Source organism: Felis catus, chromosome B1 (genome assembly GCF_018350175.1).
Source record: "Felis catus isolate Fca126 chromosome B1, F.catus_Fca126_mat1.0, whole genome shotgun sequence".
NCBI classification, from domain to species: Eukaryota; Metazoa; Chordata; class Mammalia; order Carnivora; family Felidae; genus Felis; species Felis catus.
The window spans coordinates 84,086,331-84,113,699 of NC_058371.1; the positions used below are offsets into that span (position 1 = coordinate 84,086,331).

Sequence of the window (27,369 nt, forward strand, 5' to 3'; positions counted from 1 at the left end):
GATGTCTTGTTTTCAGTGTGAATAGTTCATGTATCCTCTTTCCCTTTCTATTTGATGGGAAACCACGTAACCATATCTGTTAGGGTTGACAGTGAAGAAAAAGCACATGGAATATGAAAAAGGGCCTGTCCTGTAAGTTATGTTTGGGAGACGTTGTATATTGGCCTCATGATATCAACTTCAAAGACCCTTTAAATTTGTGCCACAGTTCCTATGTATAGTTTTATTAGAATAGGCCAAAGTATTATTCTTATTGTTGATATATTCATTTAACCTCTAAACAATCACTTTTTAATGGAAATATTATATGTGCCACAGATGTGTGCCACATATGTAATTTTAAATTTTCTAGTAGACCATGCTTTTTAAAAAGTAAAAAGAAACAGGAAAAACTTATTTTAATGTGTTATTGAACCCAATATATGCAAAATGTAATCATTTCAAAACATAATCACTATGTAAAATTATTAATGCTATATTTCACATTCTTTTTTTCATACCACGTTGTGTAAATTTGATGTATATTCTATACTTAATAGCGCATCTCAATTCAGCATAGCCACAAGCCTAATTCTACCCATTGGATAGTACAGCCCTACATAGTACTTGTAAATTGTAGTGTAAAGAAAACCTATACTTTGAGTAAAGGCTTTGTGAGATGAACATAGGTGATGGAGGTGTGGCCAGCTCACTGCAAGGTGATTGAGGTTGTACATCTTCTGGCCCTTTATATGGTACAGCTGGAGTCCCTGCAAGGGCTAATAGGATAAACTGTTTATTTGTATAGTCTCCATAGAAAGCAACCAGGGATTGAGGCAGATGCCCCACTTTTCTCCACGCTGCTTGATATCACTCTCCAGCCAGGTGAGTGATTAAAATTGTACCTCAAGCAATTTAATGATCATCTGCTTTGGGTGCTTGCACCAGAATGATCATTGTGAGTGTTGTACTCTCACGAGCAGGCAGAAAAGGTCAGAACCACATGTTGTGCAGGCAGAGAGCCTGGCAGAGGGACAGGGAATTGCCACCTGTCTTGGAAATAAGGCACAGTGTGACGGGGATAAAAGAATGATGGACTGAAAAGCAAGAAACCTGGATTCCAACTTGGCTTCTGCATATTAACTAGTTCTTGGACCATGTAGAAGCCAGGTTAACTTTTAAATTCCTATTTTCCCAGCAGTGTACTAAGTGCTTTTCCTGGATTACTTTGATTCTCATTACTGTAGCTATGAGAAAGATAGAGTTATCATAGGCAACTTTTTCATACAGCCATAAGGCTGTCAGTGGTTTCATTTAAGACCACATATTAGTAAGAAAGAAGACAGAGTAACAAGGCTAGACAATACCCATTAGTGGATAACCATTCTGGGGGCTGTGAGAGCCCAGATTTCCATTTTGAGGCAGATTTAGTATGACACTTTAGATCTCTGAGCTCCAACTCCAATGAGACTTAAATTTTTTTGTTTGTCTCTCGATTTTTTCCACTGATATTAGAGCTCCCAGTTTAAGACCTTTAAGATGAGAATTTTAGAAACAGCACTGAAGAAGAGATGGAAAATCTTGTTCCTTGAGTTATATCTGAAATATAAAAGTGTTTAAAGACCTTTCTCGCTAAGCAAAGTAAGTCAGAGAAAAATAAATACCATATTATTTCACTCACATATGGAATTTAGGAAATAAAGCAGATGAACATAGAGGAAGGGTAGAGGGAAAAAGAGTGAACCAAACCATCAGAGAGTCTTAACTCTAGAGAACAAAGTGATGGTTGATGGAGGGAAGTAGGTGGGAGATGGGCTAGACTGGTGATGGGCATTAGGACTTGTGTTGAGCACTGGGTGTTGTATGTAAGTGATGAATCACTAAATTCTACTCCTGAAACCAATATTACACTATATGTTAACTAAAAAAATGTTTTTAACATTTATTTATTATTGACAGAGTGCGAGCAGGGGAGGGACAGAGAAAGAGGGAGACACAGAATGCAAAGCAGGCTCCAGGCTCTGAGCTGTCAGCACAGAGCCTGACATGGAGCTTGAACCCACGAACTATGAGATCATGATCTGAGCCGAAGTCAGACACTCAACCTACTGAGCCACCCAGGTGCCCCATATGTTAATGTTAAACAACTAGAATTTAAAAAATAAAAATTAAAAAATTAAAAAATAAAATAATTCTCTCAAATTCTATAGTTATGATTACAGTGACAGCAAAGATAAAATAGCTTTATATTATTTTTTTACATTAACATTAGTATGCTATTTTCCCTTCATGGGCATTTAGGTTTTAGAAACAGAGAAGACTATTTTCCTCTAATTAATTTACTCTTTTACAAGAGTCCAGTGAATATTCATGTAAATGAATGATGTGTTTTGCTTATATTGAGATGGAGCAAATACACACAAACTTCCTAGAAATTAAATATATAGGCAATTCCATTGTTAGCATTGCAGTTTGGAACAATTATACACTGTCTTCAGAAATTTCATTAATGTACTTTATGCAACATGTAGTCTCCATAATATAGTTATTTGTAGAAGAAATACGGTAATACTTATACCTAAATAACACCTCCTCTAGTTTGACATGTTTTCATAACAGTACTATGATGCCATTACCTAAATTAGCTTTTAATAAGTTGTATGCTTTCTGTAAAATCCCTTATCCTTTGAGATGAAGCATGTGGCAGCCAGTTATGATGGGAAGAAAGTTTGACTCATGGGCATTTTTCCTGGCCCACTTCAAGCCCTCACAGTGAAGCAGTAGGCATACCAGGCAACCCTCTGTTCTGGGCACTGGGCTTGGCTCACAGGCGGACAAGCCAACGTCCTCCTTCCACAGGATCTCCTGATCTGTGGACAGATGAGACATTCAGTGGCTGTGGTCACAAACTACTTGCAGCTGTGGCTCATGGTGTGTGTGTGTGTGTGTGTGTGTGTGTGTGTGTGTGTGTGTGTAGCTATGTCTGAAAATAGCCCCTTCACCTGTCTCTCATTGCTACATTCCAGTCTGGAGCATTTGCTCCTTTTATTGATGAAGAGACCACAGTAACATTCATGACATGTGAAGTTTGTGTTTTTAATTCTAAAACCATCCATATCTTCAAAATCTCAAAAGACAGAGAGAAAATAATTTGAAATTTTCAGTTGTCATGAAATCTGTTATCAGTTAAGAGTTTCCTTGGAGTGAAGAGAGAGTGGGGAATAGGAGTTTAAAAACCCTGATAATCAGGGAAAGAGGAAGTGAGATAGACATCTATTTAAATGCAAAAGGCTGAAATGAAATTCACTACAACAATATACAGTCTGCCTACTAAAATTGTTTTGATTACCCACGTTTCAGTGAATTATAGTACTTTGTAAATATCTGCAGAAAGAGCATTCTAATATCCATATCTAATAGAGTGACTGATTTGAAAGCTAGTTTTTAAATCAGCCATTCATTCATTCATTTATTGTCAGTAAATATTCATCACATGCCTACCATGCACTAGGGAGGAGGAGTTTGTCAGAAAACAAAATAAAGCTCCTTGTGGAGCTTCAAATACATATATGCCTCTTAAACTTCCTTTTCTGCTTTGACTCACTCATTTCATCACTCATTGACATCTCATCAGACCTTCTTTCCACAAATACTTTATTTTTTTAATGTTTAATTTGTGTGTGTGTGTGTGTGTGTGTGTGTGTGTGTGTGTGTGAGAGAGAGAGAGAGAGAGAGAGAGAGAGAGAGAGAGAGAGAGAATGAGAGAGAGAATTCCAAGCAGGCTCCATGCTGTCAGCATGGAGCCCGACGTGGGCCTCAATCTCTGTTTTCACCTAACACCCTTCATTGAATAATTCAGTCTTGTATTCTTCTGGCTTTGGTGACTTGGTGTCTAAACCAGCTTTTTGAGTTTCAAGTTAATTAATTGGATTTATTGTTACTAACATAGAGGCATCTCCAAATTTAGAGCTGAGTTGTATTTCAAATGTTTGCATCTGAGTGTTTTGAAAGAATTCTAAATCAGAGCTTTGAAAAGAGAGAGAAAAATTCAGACCTGAAGCTTTTCTTTCTTACACTTTTCATACATAGAAGGCTGCCTTCTATGTATGAAATAACCACACACTTTTCTCTGAAAAGATACAATTGTCCTCAGACTACTTACGTCCAGGCTCTCATTCTAGAGCAGCCTGGCAACAGACATATGAACAGAGAATGCTCTCGAAGATGCAGTTTTGACTTCTTGTAGAGTTTTACAATGTGTGAGGCAGCAATGGCCTAGATAATAATATGGGTTTGATGTTTTCATGTTTACTTCTTGACCTTGAGGGGAAAACGAGAAATACTATTTATGGTATACCATAATATTGTGACTTTTAAATCAGAAGTAGCCAGGAATATTAAAAAGAGATGGAAGATTTTTATCCTGGAAAAGAAAAACCAATTTAGAGTTTTATTCTTTGCATTATGAGCCAAAGAGTGTGGGAAGTAGATATTCATAGATAGTCAACAGCCAGTATGATAGGTTAAAAAAGCAATTTTAGAAAATGTAACTGAATAAGCACCTTTCTTTTTTGTGTGTTGGAATGAAATTGTCCCATGCTAGAAATAACAAAGGAAACAAATGCTTTTAAACATTGCTGTGATGGGGGAGAAATGTAGCATTTCTATTTATAACTTGTACAGAGTCCCACATAAAAATAGCTCCAACTACCAGATTTGCTCATATCTGGAATACAAAGTTGTTGCTGCCAGTGACTTGAGGAATTCTAATAAGAACGAGGACGGCATTGGTAAATGTTAAAAGTTTATCATTTTTTCTTCTAACCCAGTTTTCATAGGCGAAGAAAATTAGTTCCTAGAAAAGTCCTGGCTTCTGCACTATACATTTTGTTATGTCCCAGGCTATTGGTCTCTTTGTTTTTAGTGAAAAGGATACATGTGCACCCTAGACTTCACCCCCTGAGAAGGATATATTGTTGTATCTGTCAGTGAGGACTGTATCTCTGCATATGAAATATTTGTCAGGCTAATGGATTTAACGTTTCATTCTTCTGAAGACTAGGTTTGTCTGATTGGTGTGCCGGTAAAAATATTAAGGACTTCTAAACCTAACGAAAAGCATTCTTTCTTATTTTCAGAGAAGTTTCCTGGGCTATGCCAGTTTTAAAGTGGGGGAGCTACTGAAGTCAAAGGAGCAGCTGCTGGCCCTGAGCCTGAGGTGAGTCCTTTGTCTGAAGAAATGCTGCAAAGCAAATAGCCTATGGTATTTATTGAAGGATGTTTGGGTTTAAAAGTCCCAATTCTTACAGATGTTTAGATGTCAGCTCTCAGATGGCTTAACATTCGCCACAGCAGCAAGTTATAGGGAAACAGCAATTATTCAAGTTCACACTCAAGTTCATTGTTCACATTGTCAAAGGTTTTCAGCCCTTATAGGGGAAAAAAATTACACGATCATTAAAGTAATCAAATTCTTTGATAGTAAGAATAGAAATGATGAGCACGTTATTAAGTGATTTTTCTAGTACTTATTAAAATGTTCCTTTTTAAGTCAAGTAAGTTTCTAGGTTTGAAATATATTTGTTAGTGGCAACATTGCAAATTTATGATAATAGAGGAAATGTTCATTATTCTCTTTTTTTAAGCTTATTTTGTTGCTACATTATTAAATATAAAACATAAGTTAAAACAGATTCATACTGAGATAGGCAGTAGATCAGATCTAATTTTGAGTATTAGTACAATTTGTTTGGGAATGGAAGATGAAGCAACCATCTTTAGGAAGTTACATAGTATTTTAATGTTAAGAGTATTAAATAGAATAAACATTTTTAAACTTCATTATAAATTCTAAACAATAGCATGTTGTTTTCTAACTGTATGATAGCTTCTATAATTATGAAAAATATCACCTTGCAATATTTTCAATAAAAAATATAAAAATTGTACAGAACACTATTTGTAAATCAGAAAATGCTCTCTTTTTTTTTTAACATTTATTCATTTTTGAGAGAGAGAGAGAGACATGGAGAGAGACACGGAGAGAGACAGAGAACAAGTGGGGGAGGGGCAGAGAGCGAGGGAGACACAGAATCTGAAGTAGGCTCCAGGCTCTGAGCTGTTAGCGCAGAGCCCGACACAGGGCTTGAACTCATGAACTGGGAGATCATGACCTGAGCCAAAGTCAGATGCTTACCTGACTGAGCCACACAGGTGCCCCTGAAAATGCTCTCCTTTTGATGACACATAGAGACTCCTCCCAAGGAGGAGACAATGCCTTAAGTGTGTTTGCCCTCTTCCTTGACCCACAAGGACCCACTTGTAACCAATTTATTTCAATAAAGATGCTGTGGCTTATGCTGGAATCTGTATTGCTGGCTGTCTCCTTTTCTGATTTTTCCTGATCCGCACAGCTTTGCATTTTGACTTAAGAGAATATAAAGTAATGTAAAGTAACTCATACTCATGCAGAAAAATAAGTGTTGATGGATTCTGATGAGACCATCATCTTCGCTCTCAGCTATGTCTCTTAAACATCCATGGTTTGGTTATTGTTGTTGTATTTTATTTGGGAAGACATTTTTAAATCTTCATAGTTTTGTGGTGTTATTCCCAATAAAATGTTGCTGTGGTTATTTTCAGTTTGAAGTTTGTATGGGTCAGCTAAAATGTCTAGCTATCAATGTCACCAATACTCTAGAAAATCTGTGTTAGTGCCCTAGCAGGGTGGTGGGATCTCACCCAAGTATTACTGGATTCATGGCATACGAAGTGAGGCATTAAGCTAATTTAGGAATGCTAGCAGACCATATGTTTTTTGGATGAGATGCATAGCACTTTATTCCTCCTTTTGCTGACTTACAAGCTATAATATTGATTATATCATAACCGTCATTAACATCACCACACTACACATTTAGATACTGCTCTTGAAACAGAAATGGGGACCACAAATGCTTAAATGAAAATTAATAAACACATATAATACCTTAGTGGTAGGATAGGAACAGAAGGGTCAAGTTTAGAGTACAACCATTGTAAGAAAAAGAAAAAAAAGAATTAGAATAATTTCAGATTTAGATGAAATCAATACAAATTTCCACTTTTGGTTTTAATACTTCTGCTTAATACTCATTTGATTTTGACTGTATAAAAGGAAAACAAATTTAACAACAAAGGATTGAGTTTTCTAGAAAAAAAATATTTTTTCAGAAATAATTTTGAAATGGCTTGGTTATTATTGTTTCCCTTTTTTGTGCTTTGCCAAATTTGTGTATTTCTCTCCCTATGAACTAGACACCTTATAGACTTATCATAGCCTTTTGATTTCTGACACTTCATATTTTTTAATTCAGAGGTAATTCATCTTCTTTCCCCTGGCTCTGGGGTCTCTGAAGTACTGTGCTAAAATAACATTAGGTTAGGGATAAGTAGCATTGTTTTTTTGGTTGTTTGTTTTCTTTTGGTTTTAATAAGTCCTTTGCACTGACTACCTGAATTTTGTTCCTTTTCAATTCCAGTCATTATGTTTAAAGCAATAGAATTCTCAGATTTCTGTGAAACAAATTCACAAAAATAAATATACATTTATAGGAAATGCTCTTTGATGTAAGCTTCCAAAAAAATCTGTGTAGTTTTGTTTCATTTTCACTGTCCCTTTGAGTTGTTTCTTATCAGATAATTCCAATTCCAAAACTCTCACTAGCTCCACAGAGCACCATAGTTTGTGGTTCCTGTGTCATTTGTGCTTTGAACTAGAATTTTTTAACTGAATTTGGAAATGAATTCTTTTTCCCACAGAAACTTCAAGGGGCAAGAAGTCTGTGTCTTATTTATACATGTAGACTCAAATTTCATGAAATATCATAGTGTCGATTTTTGAAGTTGTATAATAAAATTTGTTTGCAGGTATTGGGAGAAATGCCTCCAATATGTAAAGTGGTTCCTACTCCTATATCTCATCTTCATTTAAATACATAGTTACTAAATTACTGCCCGAGTTTTCTAGCATCCCATTTGCACTTGGCATCTTTATTTAGGACTAACCCTTTTACTTTTGTATTATATCTCCTTTGTTTTGCTAGTTTACACTTGGTAGTTCCTATCTCCTCTGATTTCTTTTAGATCTGAATTGCATTTTCTGTTTTTATTCTCCAGTTCATTGCCATATATCCCTGACTCTTCTTATACTATAATGTAAACAAGTTAAGTTCCTTGTATAGAAGATTACAAATGTAGGCATGAGAGACAGTGGATAATCATATAATAATAATAATAATAATAATAAATAGAAGAAGGAGGAGGAGAGGAAGGTACTATCTGCTTTATGCTCTGATAAATATATTAGAGATATTGTCTCACTGACCCTTATCAAATTCACCTATGATGTTAGTCTTTTTGCCACTTTATAAACCAAGAAACTGAGACATATAGGGCACCTGGGTGCCTCAGTTGGTTAAGCGTCCGACTCTTCAGCTCGGGTCATGAGCTCACGGTTCATGGGCTCAAGCCCTGTGTTGGCTCTGCAAGGAGCCTGATAGCAAGGAGCCTGCTTGGGATTCTCTGTCCCTCTCTCTCTGCCCCTCCCCCACTCGCATTCTTTCTCTCTCTCTCTCTCAAAATAAATAAACTTAAGAAAAAAGGAGAGTGAGATATAAAAAGTAGTTAAGTGATTTGCGCAAAGTTACAGTGCTCATAAATGGGAAAGCCAAGATATGGAGCCACACATTGCTGATTGCAAAGCCTGTGCTTTTAGTGATACATTGCTTGTCTCCTTTGAGAGAGGAGAAAACTGAGAACTTGTTAAAACATATCACACATCATGTGACTTAGGTGATGGAGGAACAAAGCAAGGACTCAGGTCCAGGACCGCACGTTCATGGTGTCTTCCGCTTCAATTTCACCACAGTGCCTTGTCAAACAGTAAATGAAGACGTAATGAGTGTTAACATGCCATGGAAAAGTCAGACATATTAGCCTTGATGGCAAAAAATGGGAACCAGCCTGGTTAAGGGGAAGACTGAGGGAAACCTATGGAATCTAGTCTTACCCCGGCAGCCTGGCATTATCAGGCCCAGATCTGATTTACTGTCCAAGCACCTGACAATCATTTGCTTTGCCAACCTTATCTGAATGTCTTAGGACCACGCAAGCAGAAATTTGGAATATCATAATCCTGTGTCATGATTTAATAAAAGAATGGAGAGATTAGATCTGTCTCTGGGAATGGTACTAGCAGTCAGGAAGAATTACGTTACTTTTAAAGTATTCAAACAACCACAAAAGCAGAAAAAAAAGGATGGGAGGGGAGGGTAAAACTTCTTTTTTTAGGAAATCCTTCTCAGAAGAATTGAGACACATGGATGTGTTCTGACCTTGTCTTTTTTGCATATGAACTTCGTTGTGTATCTCCTCACAATTTAGGTTTGATTCAGGGCTCATTCACTCAGCAAGCATTTATTAAGAATTTTTCATATGCTAAGTACAGTGATAGTTTTTTAGAAAAACATTTCAATGTCATCAGTTAATATTTTGCAGTTGATGTCACTAATAACACGATTAATGAAAAATCTTATTTATTGAGCCTCTACTCATGTGCAAAGAACACATGAGGTGCTCTCCATGCATGATCTTTAACCCACACAGAATTATCATTCCTGTCCTGCAGCAACTCATCTACGATCCTGCAGCTGCTGACTGTACGAGTAGGATTAGAATCCAGTTTGGTCTGACTCCAGCACTTGTGCTGTTTTATTTTCCTGCCTCTTAGGAAGCTAATGATCTGATAGAATCTTTGCTTCCTCTTCCATTTATATGCTATCCTTGGGAGAGTTTCAGGGACCTCAATTCTTTTTTCTTAATGCCTTATCTTAAAATTCAGTTTCATATGCCAGTGACATGTGAGGGGTTCAGTAATAATTTGTTGGAATTTTGATTCATGATGATGACTTCCTCATATGCATTTGGATGCTAAGCTTAAACCTAGTACCATTTGTTTATGAATGGGACCCACCTAAATTAGTGACTATAGTGCAGTCTAAGCATTAGACTATATCTGACATGAGTCCCTTTCCGAGTTACAGTGAGGGATAGATTGTAATTTGCTTGAAAAGCTGAAACCCTTTAGAATTTTCAATTTCAGGGTAGGCCACTGTACCTTGTCACAGAATCTTTCAAGAGAGCACTTAATGAGTGCTCTCTTATTTCTTCTGTAGTCTTTCGCCTGTAACCCTTCCAAGGTAAGCAAACATTTATAGAATTTTATCAGAATGGATGTGCAAAATCTTCTTGAATTTTTTCATAAAAAGAAATCTTGTTTTCATTTATTACTTCTGCCACATTTATGGTAGTGCTGTCATGTAACATAAATTTAACGTAAGACTCCCATGATCCTAATAGACATACGGCATTATGTTTTATGATACACAGATGTGCGGGAGAGGCTATGAAAGAAATAAACAATAGATATCTACTGTTGGTTTTTAAATGTTCCCTATTTTATGTAATATTTATATGTGTACATACTTCCGCATATATAAATCTATCATAAATTGTGTGGACGGGCATGTGTTTGTACATCTATATTATTTCAGGATTATTTTGCTTTCTCACCAACCATGAATACTTGCTTTCCATTGTTGTCAAATGTATGTGCTTAGAGGAAGTAAGGTCCACATTATGAAGCCCTTAGATTTTTATTTGTTGGTGTTTTGCTTATATTTAACAATTTAACCTCCTTAGACACACGCATACACACAGATATACAGTTCAACTTTGTTTCTAAAAGTAAGAGAACAATAAGAAAAAACCCCACATATTTTTAACTTAATCTCCCAAAGGCATGTTTTTTTTTTTAATTTTTTTTCAACGTTTATTTATTTTTGGAACAGAGAGAGACAGAGCATGAACGGGGGAGGGGCAGAGAGAGAGGGAGACACAGAATCGGAAACAGGCTCCAGGCTCTGAGCCATCAGCCCAGAGCCTGACGTGGGGCTCGAACTCACGGAGCGCGAGATCGTGACCTGGCTGAAGTCGGACGCTTAACCGACTGCGCCACCCAAAGGCATGTTTTTAACTTGAGAGCTGGAAGTAATGATAAGGAGAGGCTCCTTGGGCGATGACATACAGTTTTCTGCACAAGCATACTCAGAGCGATAAAAAGATGAAATTGTCACAAACAACTCACAGATTGGGAGCATAGACATGTTCTTTAGCCCACGGGGCAGTAGATCAGAATAAGTTTGTTCTTGGAATGCATGAATACATCTGAACCCCCTCAGTACTTGAGATGAACCTTGCCATAGATTGACAAAAGAGTTTTAAAGGATAAACTTTTTTCATTTAAAGTGGAACTAAACTTTCTTAGAATTTTAATTTCCTATCGCTATTCTTTTCCTGCATGTAAATAATGGTTATGCAAGTCTTTTTAATTTAAGCACCAGATTATAGTCTTGAAAATTATATGTATGATGAATACCTCTTTAATGACATCTTTTCTTATCAGCATTTGTTTGAACTTCAGGAGAATTTAAAAAATTACAAGCAAACATTTTTTTTTCAATCTTTATTTATTTTTCAGACAGAGAGAGAGACAGAGCATGAACGGGGGAGGGGCAGAGAGAGAGGGAGACACAGAATCGGAAACAGGCTCCAGGCTCCGAGCCATCAGCCCAGAGCCTGACGCAGGGCTCGAACTCACGGAGCGCGAGATCGTGACCTGGCTGAAGTCGGACGCCCAACCGACTGCGCCACCCAGGCGCCCCTGTTAATACATTTTTTGATGAGTTATTAAATACTTGTTTTTTTTTTAATTTTTTTAACGTTTATTTATTTTTGAGACAGAGAGAGACAGAGCATGAACGGGGGAGGGGCAGAGAGAGAGGGAGACACAGAATCGGAAACAGGCTCCAGGCTCCGAGCCATCAGCCCAGAGCCTGACGCAGGGCTCGAACTCACGGAGCGCGAGATCGTGACCTGGCTGAAGTCGGACGCTTAACCGACTGCGCCACCCAGGCGCCCCTACAAGCAAACATTTTAATAGCCATGTATATCTTAAATATATTTCATTCATTCTTAAAAGTCTTCCAGTTAGCTTTCTTGGGTACCAGAAAGTAAGATTATAGCAGAAAGGTCTGATGGTTCCACAACACTAATTCTTATGTATGTCCGAAACACTTTTTATATGAAATGAGGGTGATGTTAGAGGGATTAATGGCAGAATTTAGACTTCAGGTGAGTATCTATTTCTCAGATAAAGACTTTGATGGGCAACTGGAAAAAAAAAAAAACCCTCTTTGAGAGGGAATAGCCTATCTGTGACTAATTATAAAACAGAATAGTAGCATACTTTATTGAATGCACCAATGTAAAAGAGGGATGAAGACGGAATGTAAAAACCTACTTAATCGATGCTTTTGCATAGAATTAACTGAAAATGCACATTATAAACCCTGAGAGCAATAAGAACACTGCACTTTTCTCTTAGGGAGTGAAAAAGCAGAAAAACATGCAAGTCAGTAGCACATGCCTACTCATTATTGATCCAGACACATGTAGAAGGGGAGAGCCTTGCATCTGTGGGGGGGGGGGTTCCTTCACATTTTTCAGCATTATCCAAGTGGAGGTAACAGGAAAGCCTTCTGATTCTGACAGACTCCAACCTCATAAACATGTAGGAAGGAGCAGCTAACACTGTTTGAGCTTTATGATGGATTCAGGATGTCACATGTCTTATCTCATTCAATCTTCTAATAACCTTGCCTGAAAGGTGATATATTCCTGCTTTACTAAGAAACAAACCGAACAACAGCAGTTCAACGTCTCTTAGGTCACACGGCTGGGACACGTTGGAAAATGGAGATTGAGAAAAAAGTGTCCTTGCTCTCAAGGATTTTCTAGAGAATATATATTTTGTTTAGAATCTTAAAATTAAATAATTTTAGAGAACAGAAAACATTGGGACACTTCAACTTCTTTTTGGACCCTTTTAGTGAAAGGCAGTGCCAACTCAAGAGGCCATTTGTCTTTCCCATTTTCAGACAGGTGAAAGTCAGAAAAGTATTCCTTTCTTATCTCAAATTTGCCGTCCTTGCCACGGCCCTCGCTCTCCTTCATGGAATTAAGGAGGACAAGCCTCGTGTCTTTATGATCACATTTGAAAGCAGCTCTTTCGTCCAACCTTAAATCTTCTCTCCTTTTTTTCCTCAGGAAAGAATGTGATACACTAGAAAGAACAGCCAGCTGTAATGCCAGGCTTGGGTTCAAGTCCCAGCTTTGCCTCCAGCTTTTGCCTCACCTCTATTGTCTGCTCTCTTTAATACCCGTTAGTAGAAGTAGTAATGACCTCCCTCCCAGGGTAATTCCGGGCAATCAATAAATGCAGTAAAGTTCTTTGCACTGCTTTGCACTAGAGAAAAGCATTCTGTCAATACTGTTTTCCTTGCTTCTTGCATTAAACTTACTAATTCCCTCAACCATAATTTAATGTTTGATTTGTTTGCTTACTTAGTTTGTTGAAGTTCTTTCTTAAATGTGACATCCACAATTCTCAAAACTGGTCAGTGGCAGAGGGGTCAGTTTAACCTTTGACCTGAACATGTCACTTCTATTATCTGAGAAATAGATACTTACCTGAAGTCTAAATTCTGCCATTAATCTCTCTAACATCAGATATAGCTTCTTATCAGGTGGCAGATACCAGCAAGAGCATATGGAGAGCAGTTTGTTTGGTTGAAACAGAAACAGAGGTGGGCAAAACATTTAAAAAGAATTTTTTTTTTACTTAAAACTTTAGCTGGGGCGCCTGGGTGGCTCAGTAAGTTAAGCGTCCAACTTCGGCTCAGGTCACAATCTCTCAGTCCGTGAGTTCGAGCCCTGCATTGGGCTCTGTGCTGACAGCTCAGAGCCTGGTGACTATTTCAGATTCTGTGTCTCCCTGTCTCTCTGCCCCTCCCCCGCTTGTACTCTGCCTGTCTCTCTCTCTCTCTCTCTCTCTCTCTGTCTCTATCTCTCTCTCTCTCAAAAATAAACATTAAAAAAATAAAAATTTAGCAATATAGCATTGAAATCAGGACAGAAATTCATGAATATAACACAGTGTATCAGTTGCTATTAGAGTGTACTGATTGCATTTTATTGCTGAATATATCATAAACTGTCCACAGAAGTAAATTCAAGTGACATTTCTCAGGACCAGGCTGTGAGAATAAAGGGAGACATCAAACCCAGAAGTAAGTGAATTTGCTTCTCCAACTGATTACATGTCAATGTCCTTTAGGGACACAATTGCCTAAAATTATCAAAAGGCTCTAACATGAGCCACTTGCTAATTGCTGTTAACATTATATCAATTTAATTTAAAATTAGAATATGAAAAGTATACAGATATCATGGGATTCGGATAGTGGAGAGGTAGAGAGAATACATGCTTTAGAGACATATCTGAACACATACATACATCCCCAAGTCTGGCTCTTGTATTGCTTAGCAGCATGGTGGAGTACTCTGAACTCAGTTTTCGTATCTGTGGAATGGGGACAATAGTAGTTCCCATCTCACAGAGTTGTTGTGAGGCTTGCAAGAATTATTTGATAGGAGATGTGTCCAACAGTGCCTGACACATAGAAAGTGCTCAACAAACATTCCCTATAATTTTTATTTATCTTTGTATTGATTAGCTTGTCTAGCCTCAGGTTTGGTTTTGTTTTGTTTTTGCAGATGAGGATTAGACATATTGGACACAGCCTATCTGAAACAGTATCTGGTGCAAAGCAGGTGCAAATCAATGCTTATCACCTATTATTAAAATTATCATTATTATTATTTTGCATTACATTCAACTAGACAGCCTTTCATTTATAATTTAAATGGCTCTGCAGTCATATATTCTGCATTTTTCTTTATGTTCCTAATCTATTTTCATGAGGCTGTAGGTATGACCATGGAAACCAATTAGCACTTTCTTAGCTTGCATTATTCAAAAGATGTCATATTCATCAGATTGCAAATTAGAGTTTTCAGTCACTGAAGGGACAGCACATACTTAGAGCACACTTTAATAGCTTCTCAGTTTGTATAGAAAAGCCTGAAACCGTTCCTCTTTTAAAATGCAAATCACATTAAGTTAATATCTGTACACAAAGACCTACCTGCTTAAGAAGTTTGAGAGCTAATTTAGCTTTGAAGATAATTTGCAGGAATGATTAGGCCTGCAAGGAATTATATTTGACCTGAAAATTTCATATTGGATTTGCCCATATTTACCAAAGTCACTTTCGTCATTATTTCCCCGTGTTTCTGTTGCTCTAGACACATTTATATCAGCTTTTTCTAAACAGTGTTTTTTTGTTTGTTTGTTTTGGTTTTGGGTTTTTTTGAACACAGTATCCCTTAAGTTAATCATATATGTTCTTAGAATAAAGGAGTTTTATATCAAGTAAATTTAAAAATGCTGTGCTAAAAGACTGAAGAGGGTTACTTTACTGTAGGACTTCTCAGTGCCTTCATTAGTCCTCAAGACCCTTTGGGAAGACAGATGTTGCCTACAGCTTTCCCACACTAATTTGAACGCAAGAGTTTTTTTCATGGAACACCTATTCACAGCTTATCAGATGTTGTGCTCCAAGAAACACGGCTGCATAATTTAGGAAATGCTGATTGGGAACAAGAACAGCCAAGTATTTTTCAGAGAAATACATGAGTGACTGTCTTGGGGAGACTGGGTGGCTCAGTTATTAAGCCTCTGACTTCGGCTTAGGTCCTGATCTCACAGTTCATGAGTTCAAGCCCCACATTGAGCTCTGCAGCTGGAGCCTGCTTGGGCTTCTGTTTCTCTCCCTCTGTCTCTGCCCTGTCTGGGTGCTGTCACTTTATCTCTCTCTCTCTCTCTCTCTCTCTCTCTCTCAAAATAAATAAATAAACTTTAAAAATACATGAGGGATTGTCTATATGTATGGTCCACTTTTCTCCTCCAACCATAGGCCTGTTTTCTAACACATACATCTGTAGGCAGGCATGTGGGCTTCATGCAAATGAATACTCAGTCCTACATGCACACTTCCCACCCGTGCACGTTATGCTCCTATGTAACATGCAGTAACCCACCCCTATTTCTCCCATCCCTCACCCCCTGTCCATACGCATTGCCAACCCTGTGGCATTTTATATTCACGCCATGACTGGTGTAGACACCAGTTTGTGAAATTTGTATAGAAATGTGGGAAATGAGTGACAAAATACATACTGTATCCTTTATGTGCATTGACTGATTCATTTTCAGCTGACATAAGTGGACATACGTTTATTTTTGCAAATTATAACTACCGCAAACTGAACTTTGCTGTTCCCCTGAAAGCTGTGCTTTTTTGGTGCTTTTCATATCTTTGTTAAACTAAGAACCATCAGACACTCTTAATGCAGCAGAAGCTAGAAATCTGAGCATCTTTTTCAATTCATCCTTTCTAAAATTCTTATCTGATTATGCTCTTTTCCTCCTAAACAATAGAGACAGTATATTCCTTCCTGCCCCCCTCCACATGAGCATGTATATGAACATATGTGTGCAACAACCTCAGCCAAGGTATACAAGATTGTAAGTCTGCTTCTTCAGCCTCATCTGCAACCACACACATTACCCTTGACACTGATACCTCTTCCTTCATCATTTACAGGGGCTTGTGCACACTTTCCACTTTGTAAAGGTGGAGTCCAGTCCTACACTGATAACCAGTTATTTTCCCTTCACTTTTGGGCATCTTTTACCCAAGGAATAAGTCTTACCCATCCAGAACACCCTGGTATTCTTCAAATTTACTCCCTCTGGGAACTTAGATACAGCAGTCTCCAGAAATGTTAGTGAAAAGTTCTGGTCACCACCCCAACTCAGGCTTCTCGATTTCCTATGACCAGATGACCATCAGGCTTTTGAGTGGTGCCTGAAGAAGCAGGTCAGAACGCATCACCCTGTCAACTAACAGAGGATTAATGATCACTGGGAGGTCACCATTGTTAGTTTTGTTTCCAGTGAGGTTTGACTTTGCTGTTCTATTTATACATTGTCTGTTCCACTGAATATATATATATATATATATATATATATATATATATATATATATATATAAGTGAGCTGTGTTGGAGGTATCAACCTTGAAGGAATATATAGAAAGTTACCTGCCCCTTGACAATGTATCCCCCACTTATAGTATGCTCTAGTTGAGGATTATTTACCCTAATCTATTAAGTGAAATTAATTGATGTCTATAATTCTGTGGCATAGCATGGCTATCTTATAGTACAAGTGCATTTGAAAGAGATTGTTTGCGATAATATTTCAGTAAGGTACAGAATTGTCAAGAAATTAAGACAAATATTATTTTATTAATAGAAGCTAGGGAAACTAGAAAATATGCAAAAATATGATAAAAGGTTTTAAGAATGCAAAGAGAAGGATGAGATCAAAGGTAAAAAGAGAAGATGTAGAATAAGAAAGAAGAAAGAATAGTCAAGCTTATTTTGTGGTACTTAATTAGATATAGTACCAATATATGCAAATTACTTTCCATGTATGCACGCTGTTTTGTAGGCTGTGCTACAATGGGGGATAGTTACTTCTAGTAATGGGCCCAACCTGTTTCATGGATGATCTGTTGGGTTCCTCGGTAAATTCACTTAAGCTCATTAGAATAAGAAATACCTAATAGAAATACCCAAATACCTAATAGATAAATTAAGTAATTAAGGAGTCTTCTTTCTAACACTGTGTAACACTGATGAATTTGTTACCCTATGGGGTAGTTTTACTATCTTGCATATAAAGTAAGTTTTTTTTTAATTAACTGAAATTACTGAATGAGGATTTAATTGAACCTGATCTCAGTGGTACTGGGCATATATCACATTATTACAAGCAAATGAAATGTCCAAATTCGCTTGTAGATACATGCTGAATATTACTTCTTTCTTATGTTCAAACATGTAAGTTAGAAAGGAAATAAACACATTCCTTTAGAACTTAGTATAAAAATTGTTAAAAACAAACTTGAGGTACCATAATAAACTTAGTCTAATCCTCAACCATCCATTGAAGAGCAGAGCAGATAACCTGAACTTTTTTATTTTATTTTTTTTATTTTATTTTATTTTATTTTATTTTATTTTATTTTATATTCATTTTATTTTTATCTTTCTCAACATAGATGCAGTCTCCCTATTTCAAAGCAGGTTTGAAAGTTTCAATCCTAAACTTAAAAATGTTGTATAGTGGGGATTATTTTTTTCTTATCTAGAATCGAACTGAAGATTTTCCAAGGACTTACACAGTAAGTAGGAGAGACAGTCTCTATAGGTCCTTGGGTTTGCTTGTTTGTTGGGCAGACTGCCAACTAACACTAAATTTCCTGACTACTGAGACATACCTCTAGTACCACTAAAAATGAATTGCTTCTATGACCAGTTCTATTATTGCTTCTATGATATATCCTTTAAAGTACTTTGAGGCTGTTAGGCCTGTGAGTGTAACATTAGAAGAAGCTAGAGTACTGTTACTTTCACCAGGAGTGTTAATTACTTTGCTTAAATTTCCCTATTAGTAAATTGGGGAATCATTTACTAATGATCATACCATTGAATGAAATTAAATAATGGGTTCATAAGCTGGATTTTAAGTAAAGGATCCTTTTATATTTTAATAGAAAAAAATTTCTATCTACTCTTTCTTTCATACATCCCTTCCTTCTTTAAACCTCCACTAGTCCTTGAAACAAGTACTATTCCATTGATCTTCTTTCCTGTCAAATTTATTTGAAGAATATATTGAGATAATAAAGGATATATAGGAGGAAATGGTAAAAACACATATAACTGGTTTCATAGTGTTTATCATAAAATTTATTGTTTTCTCAGAGATTTTTTTTTTAATTCTTTGAGTTCAAAAATTATTGTCATGGTCATGATATGGCAACAAAATTTTGTGTTTCAGGACTAAGGTGAGTAAAAGATGGGAATACATATTTTTGGAGAGTGTTTTTCCTTTTTCACACCCTACAGGTCCATTCCTTAATGAAAGCTTTGTGAAACTTCCATCTCATGTCTTCTCTACAGAGAGATGGAGTCAGAAAGGAGGACTGATGAATTTCTAAGAGATAAGGAGTGTTTTCTTCTGGAGCTGATTGTAAGACTAGAATCATGGACAACTCTGAAGCTAGAGAGGCAAAGAATGGATAACAAGCAACATTTTATAACAGCACATGAATACTCATTCTGGGAAAAAGTTCCCCTTTCTATTTTTGAGTCATGTATATTAATAATAAGCACATAAAGCTGAGTCACAAGGGTCCAATGTAGACTATAGGATGGTTGGGTAAATTATCTCTTATGTTAGCTGGGACTGGAACCCAAGACACATCATTCCAAAGATGGTGGCCCGTTCTGCCATTAACCTTAGGAAGGAAGTGTGTGTGCACTCTTCAGTTTTATTGGGTGCAAAAAGAAGACTTTGAATTCAATGATTAGATGAACTCCAAGGTTCTTTAGTGCTAAAAGGCTGAGGATTGTCTCCATCTATGACCTTCTTAGAGAGGGATGGGGTGAGGGTTGCAGGCAGAGAGAGGTAAGGGAGTTATTTTTTGCATTACCTGGAGGACCTAATTAGTGAAGTATACAAGGGAAGGGTCTTGATTTTTATTGGATAACTTATGTTTTCCTGAAAGACAGCCTTTCCAGAATCAAGTTTAGAGAAGCCTTTACAAATGGAGGTACTTCTTAGAGTTCTGAGGACACCTCACAATCTTCATCTGTAATTGGGAGTGGAGTGCCTCATAACACTGATATTGAGAATTTTAGAAAATAATACATGCAATGCAATTGACATATGCATGGTACATAGTACCCGATAAGTACCGGTCATCATTACCATCATCATCATCAACAACTTGAGTCTCTCATAACACTAAACCTCAATAGCTTTCTATTTTGTCAAAAATGAGTTTACACCAACTCTAGGCTGTTTATACCTACGTGTCTTTGATCATACACGTTTCCTACCTATGGTCAGCATGGTTCAGTGGGTGATCAGTGCCAGTCATATTTGGAAGGTGACATTTTGAGCAAAAATTTGGAGAAATTAACCCTGCAGATATCAACTGAGGAGTGATGGTGGCAATGGTGGTCTTGCTGCCATAGCCAATATAAAGAACAGTAAAGAGACTCATGAGACAAAAGTTGAATGAGCAGTACAAGGACAGTAAAAGAAATAAGGCCAAGAAAGTAGCATGGGTCTAGATGCTGTAGGAGTGAAAGCCAGTGTGCCTGCTTCATCTTTTACTTCTAGTAGAGCCAGGAGTCATGCCTGGTTTTAGAAGAGGAGTGGCATGCTCTGACTTCAGTTGTGTTGAGAATAGAATCACCACAGGGGTGCAAGAGTGCAAGTAGGAAGCTTCTGTCCCAACCCAGGAGAAGAGTGATGGTGGTTTTTACCAGGGAGGTAGTTCAGAGGTGCTGAGAAGTGGCCATTCTCTGGATATATTTTTTTAAGACAGAATGAATAGGGTTTGGTGACAGCATAGATGTGGCATATGAGAGAAAGGAAACAACAATGAATTCAGAAATTCTGGTTTAGACTTTGGAAGCAATGGAGTTACTGCTAACTTAGTAGGGGGAGGCTTCAGTGAAATAGGTTTTAAGAGAAAGATTGCAAGCCCCCTTTTGAACATTATCAAGTTTAGATGAGATACATTTGTAAGAATGAATTAATAAACTAATGAAGGGGGAAAAAGTAACCATATGAAGTTTAGAAATGTTTTAAACTACAGTCAAGAGAAGCAAATGTAAGTAAATAAAATTATCATTAAAGTTTTAAAATCCGTTGATAAAAAGATATTTTAAAAAATTTTAATATTTATTTTTGAGAGAGGGAGAGACAGAGGGTGAGTGGGGGAGGGGCAGAGAGAGAGACACACACAGAATCCAAAGCAGGCTCCGGGCTATGAGCTGTCAGCACAGAGCCCCATGCAGGGCTCAAACTCATAGACCATGAGATCATGACCTAAGCTGCAGTCAGATGCTTAACTGACTTAGCCACCCAGGAGCCCCAATAAAAAGATATTTTAGAAAGAATCTTTTCAAGGCTCTCAATCAAGTCCTCTAACACTTCAATTTATTAAGCAATAACAAGATGGGGAAGAGAAAGTATAATAACATTAAAACCATAATGGCTTAAATAAAATCACATTGGGATGAGGAATAGTAATTTGAAACTATAGAAGACAATCCATGTAAAGGAAAACACTCCTGAGTGTTTCTCCCTTGTCATTCACACAGAATGGTACATTTCTGACTTTTGGTCACCAAATGTGTGGGATACCTGTGGAATTGGGATGCCTCATCCTCCTAGTACATGGATGTGTTCACCAACCCAGAAGTTATCTGAACCTTGTACTTTTGAGATTTTTGTGGAGGGTTAATCACATAGGCAGGAATGGTATTTCACCCAATTTCTAGCCCCTCTCCCCTTCATGGAAGATAGAATGTGAGCCTGACAATTCTAAGCTTCTAACCGTGTCTTGTTCTTTCTGGTGACCAACCGCCATCCAGGAGCCCACCAAACATTGCCTCATTCGAACAAAAACACTCTTATCATCCAGGAAATTCCAAGGGATTTAGGAGCTCTGTGTCAGGGACCAGAGTCAAAGACAAAATATTAGAGCAAAAGATGCTCTTAGTGCTCTTAGTACTTAGGAAAATACAAGGGAACCAGGCACAGAATAAAACATATATTTCTATTATTTTGCAATCAGTAAAGCAGATGATAAACCCAAGAAATATTGCAGATTTCAGAAAACTAGTACCTGTAGTCCCTCACCTCTTCCACTGACTTTCACAACCAGGACCACCAACAACACAATAATAGCAATTACTGAGTGCTTTCTCAGACTGTCTCATTTACGCCTCAAAAAATCTTACACGGCAGGTAATATTATTATCACTATTTTACAGATGAACAAAATTAAGCTTAGAAGTGTTAAGTAAATTGTCCAATACCACATTTCTGGTAAGTTCCAGAGAAAATGAACAAAAATAGAATGGATGAGAGAGAAGATAATTTATGGGCACAGTGATTTTTAAGGATGCAATAATAGACTTATTTCAAGAACGATGGTCCAGATTCAGTAATCAAAGCCCTATTAAGGTAGACCTTTCCAGACATCTGCAAATGTAATTGAAATGGGTTCTCTATGAATACAGCAAAGGTAATGAATAATGACCAATATTGAGTTGTATTCTAATATTTTTAAAGTTAGAGGGGCGCCTGGGTGGCGCAGTCGGTTAAGCGTCCGACTTCAGCCAGGTCACGATCTCGCGGTCCGTGAGTTCGAGCCCCGCGTCAGGCTCTGGGCTGATGGCTCGGAGCCTGGAACCTGTTTCCGATTCTGTGTCTCCCTCTCTCTCTGCCCCTCCCCTGTTCATGCTCTGTCTCTCTCTGTCCCAAAAATAAATAAACGTTGAAAAAAAAAAAGTTAGAGGTTTTAAAGTGTTACAGACTGAATGTTTGTATCCCCTCAAAATTCATCTTTTGAAGTCCTAAACCCTGTCTGTAATGTTATTTGGAGATGGGGTCTTCGGGGAGCAATTGGGGATGTCATAAGAAGGGGCCCTCATGATGGCATTAGTGCCCTTATAAGAGACACCAGAGAGCTTGCTCTTTCTCTTCATCATGCAAGGACACAATGAGAAGGCAGCTGTCTACAAGTCAGGAGGAGATCTCTCACAAGAATCTGACCATGCTGGCATCAACCAAAATTGTATTTTATGGCAGCCTGAGCAAACTAAAACAAAGAGTTACTGGACTTTGATAGAATTCTTAGAATAGATTTTCAAATCATTTTTTTTTTATTTCATCAACTGTATTTTCTTGTTGTAACCAGTAAGAATTAAATTCTAAAAGTTACCACCAATGCTGCAGCCACAGACATCGGTCTCTGTTCTTTAGGATAGGGTTTCAAGAATAAGTTGTCAAGAATAAGGCCTACTTCAAGAGATACCAAGTGAAAATTAGAAGAAGACAAGAGGGTAAAGCTGATTACTATGTTTGAGAATGCTTAGTAAATCCAGGATAAATTAAATATAATATAATAGTTTATGCAACTGGTGGAGATAGCATTTGTCGGATTGCTTGCATCTATATAGAAGGGGCTGTGATAGTCTCTGTGGCTTAGACTCATGAACTTCCAAATTATAATGTGAAGGTATTTTATATTTAGATGTAGTCCATACCAGAACTGCCGCTGGAAATAAAATTTCTGAAGGATTCTGGGGATTCTGAAGGGAGCTATGGGAAGAAGCTTTTCTGTCCTTCACAGTACCAAATGATGCCCTGGATGCGATTCAGAAAGCAAGGAACTCAGCACAGAAGTGCTTTGTAAGCACATCTTGGATCATAACATTTCAGATTATATGTGGTACTTAATGGAAGAAGATGATGCTGCTTACAAGAAATAATTCTCTCAATATGTAAAGAAAGGAACTCCAGACATGGAAAAGATACACAAGAAGGTTCATGCTGCTATAGGAGAGAATACAGTCTTAGAACAAAGTTTAAAAGAAGAGATGAAATGATTCCCAAATGTCTCTTGCTCAGAACAAAGATCCCGTAGCCCAGAAGACCGATTGCCTCAGAGCTCAGGAGCAAGCTGGGAAGGACTAAACTAAAACCACAATTTTTGTGAAGACTTTTCAGATAAGAATGATAAACAAATTGACAAACAACTAAAAATAAATTACGCCATTTATATTTTGTTTTTCAGAAATGAATTTTAAAAAATCAGATGTGGCCTTCCGATTTTTATTGTTCTTAGACCAACTTCAGCGTGTCTGATGACTTGTGAGGTGGCCTTTGAGCCTGTTGCTTAAACTCTTTGGGTATCCGTTTCTATGAAATGAATTAGATGGTATTTATTCACTGGTCTAAACATTCTCTGACATTATTCAATCCTAACAGTGACTTATGAGGAGTTTATCTGAGAAAAAAGGAGAAAATAGCTGCCTCCGAGGTTATTTAAAACTAGTGAAACTTTTATTTGGAACACATACATCAATATAGTTCTCAAAAATTTCCAAGACATTATATAGCAATTGCTCTTGAATTGAAAATTTTACTCCTGTGACCTTTAATTTTTACTGTTTTTCTACTTCCTGCCAAAACCCATTCTTCTTCTTATATGGATTCTTTTCTTAGAGAAGTGATAAGGACCTTTTAATTACTAGTAGGTAACCTGTCTTATAATCAGAAATCTTAGAATAATCTTTAAAAGGGTTATATTTGGAGAAACAGTGCTTTCTCATGTATTTTATGTTGAAAAACTGGTGCAGGGCATTTGATCTATTCAAATATATCTTCAGAATCTATTTAGCATGAATAAAAGCAGTATACTGAGTATTCTGTTTCCTTGTAGCAGCGTCTTGAACTTTGATTTAATTATTTTTCTTCTTTTTAACAAAAAAATTCCGTAGGAATCTTTATTGTTCTGTCTAGACTTCTTTACTGGTGAATCAGTCACATCTTGACCTCTAAAATAATTACCAGATGATTTAGGAAGGCAGTGTTAAGACTATATAGCAGAACAAGATAAAGTCAGAAAATGCGAAATTTCAGGTCTTTATAATATTTTAAAATTAGTGCTGCCCTAGCTAAATTGAGTTTCCTTATTGTGGCAGTAATCATTACTCATGGTGACCACAAGAAGTGCTGGATTCCCAGGTCATCCTTCATCCACGTGGTCACCCATCATTTTACCTGTCTGTCTACTCCCTACTCTGGTCCTAGTGCCCTCTGCTCCCCAAATCTCCTCCAATACCTTAAGTCCCTCCTCAACCACAATCCCATTCTCAGTCAGTTCTCTTTATTTAATTGGAAGCTGGGTATCTATCTCTTGCAGCCCTGCCAAGTGGTGTAGGATGAACATCTTCTGAAAATGCTCCTAATTTGAGGCTTATGTCCTCAGACACACCTTTGGATTCCCTGCCTTACCAGGGTTATGGAAAGATGCCATTCCCCTCATTTCATGAAGATTTTCACTCGCAATGCACTGTCTCTCTTCAATACAACCCCTCTCATGCATCCTGTGATTTAATAGCCATGTAAATCATCTTTTCAGTTCATGGGCCTTTCAGACTTTTCTCTACTTCAGCAACCCACTCCTGGGGTCATCCCCCAGATCTTGTCACTAATCCTACCCCTCCAGAGTCTACATTTTAAGTACTCTATTTTTGGATTTCCATCTCATATCGTGAGGAAGGAGCTGTGCTCCTTCTAGTTGCTCTTTGACTGTACCAAGTCATTGATCCTAAAGTCATATCTTTAACCCTTCATAACCTCCCTTCCCCATATCCACTCTTCTTTTCTTATCCAGTTGTGGTTCCATGATCCATTACTTAGGAATCAGAGAACAATTCCCTCATATATATCCTCATCTCCTGGGCCCCTCTTCAGTTACTATACTCCCTGGGAAAAATAGATAAGTGTACATAGAGGATAGATAGAAGATAGATAGATAGATAGATAGATAGATAGATAGATAGATAGATAGAAGAAAAGAATAGCCACAGCAGCAAAAACACTGGTTAAATTCCTCACTTTGTTCACCTAATCCATGCATGCATCCTTCCAGCTGAGTGAACTGGGATAACTCGATTTCCATGTTTATAGGTTTCTTTTGGGTTCATAATTCTTCAGTACTGTTCTGTAGTCCTATATTTCCCTGGTCCGTTTGCTCTCCCACTCTCCTGGATGGTTATTTTATATCTCTTTCTTCCCAGGAATCTCCCCTCTTCCTAATTCACAGCTGATTTTATCTGGTTTCTGTTTCACTGAGAAAAGGAATTTGGTAATTTCCCATGCTGTATTTACTAACCTACCAGCATCCACTCTGCCTGCCTTGCCACTATTACAGATGAACTCTGCTTCATGTCTAAAGTCAACTCTTCCACTGGCCTTTTAGATTCCATCTCTTCTCATCTATCTAAGAATATTATCCCCTCTTACTCTTGTGTCATACATTATTTCCTCTCTACTAGATCATGTCTGTTAACATGAAAAATGCTACCCAATCTCCCGTATCTTCTAACCAATGCTCTATTTCCTTACTCTTCTTTGTAGAAGAACCATTTCAAGAGCTGTCTCCACTTTGCCTCCTCTGATTGTCTTTTGAATCCATTTTCATCAGGCTTTCATCCTATTACTTTACCTAAACAGTTCTTGTCATGATCAGGAATAAATTGCCTCCATGTTGCTAAATCCAATTGAAAGTTCTCAATGTTCCTCTCTTTGGCACATCTGTACACTGGATCATTATCTCCTTAAAACACATTCTTTAGAAGGTATCTGAGATACTAGACTTTTTTTGTCTTCCTGTCAATAGGAAGCTGGCCACTTCTCTGTTTCTTTTGCACATTATTCCTCATCACACCAACCTCTAAACTGTGAGATGTCCTACATCTGAGTCTAGATACAGAGTTTTCACTCTTCATTCATTCACTCACTTCCACTCAGTCTCAAAGCTTTTGATATCATCTATATTCTGATGATCCCTGTATTTTTCTCTCTATCCTTGACTGATCCCTTGTACTCCAGACTCTCACATCCAACCACCTGATATCTTTATTCGCCCTTTAAATTAATGCCTCACACTTAAAATGTTCAAAACTGAACTCTCCCTTCCTGTCTGCCTCCTTCCTTCCCCTAAAATCCTATGTATCCTCACAGTCTACCCATATCAAGAAATTGCAATTCCACCCTTCTCATTGTTCATGCCATAGTCTCTGTAGTCTCTGATTCCTCTTTCTCTTACTATCTATATCCAACCCATCACAATATCTAGTTTGTCTCCCTTCAGAATAAAAATAGAATCTGACATGTCTTGACTTCATCCTAATTTCTTCTAACCCATTTTGGTGCTTCTCTCTTTGCTTCCCTGCAGTCTGTTCTCTGCACTGCAGCCCAGATTCTCATTTTAAAACTTATGTGTCAGCTTAGAATCTTCTTTCAGTCTTCCATCTCACTCACGAGGCAAATATTTTTAGAGTGTCCTATGGAGTTCTAGATGATTCACCATTGCTTGTGGTAGGCAAACTGCGAAGATGTCCCCCGAGATTCCCAGCTCCCTGGTGTACATGCCATGCATGATACTTTCCCTTTGAATGTAGGTGGGGCCTGTGAATATGATGGGATAGTTACTTCCCTTATTAGGTTACCCCATGTGCCAAAGGTGATGGGATAACCACTAGTCATTATACTAGGTAGCTGGGATAACCTTGTATAAGTTACCACCTTAGCATACTAGGAAGAGAAACTCTCCTGCTGACCTTGAAAAAGCAAACTGCCCTCTTATGAATTGCCTATGG

At 37.6% G+C, this 27,369-nt stretch overlaps 1 protein-coding gene across 11 annotated transcripts in view; it reads left to right on the top strand.

Annotated features, from left to right (window-relative positions):
- The window catches only part of INPP4B (inositol polyphosphate-4-phosphatase type II B), a 764,537-nt gene that overhangs the window by 503,573 nt on the left and 233,595 nt on the right, over positions 1 to 27,369 (top strand). For 10 of the 11 annotated variants that reach the window (XM_045055824.1, XM_019828926.3, XM_045055818.1 and 7 more), the window contains one exon: positions 5,118 to 5,197. In XM_045055824.1, coding sequence (XP_044911759.1) covers positions 5,118 to 5,197 — 80 coding nt within the window. Of the gene's footprint in view, positions 1 to 4,393; positions 4,770 to 5,117; positions 5,198 to 27,369 lie in introns of those variants that run through there. The other variant, XM_045055822.1, reaches the window with a different exon arrangement.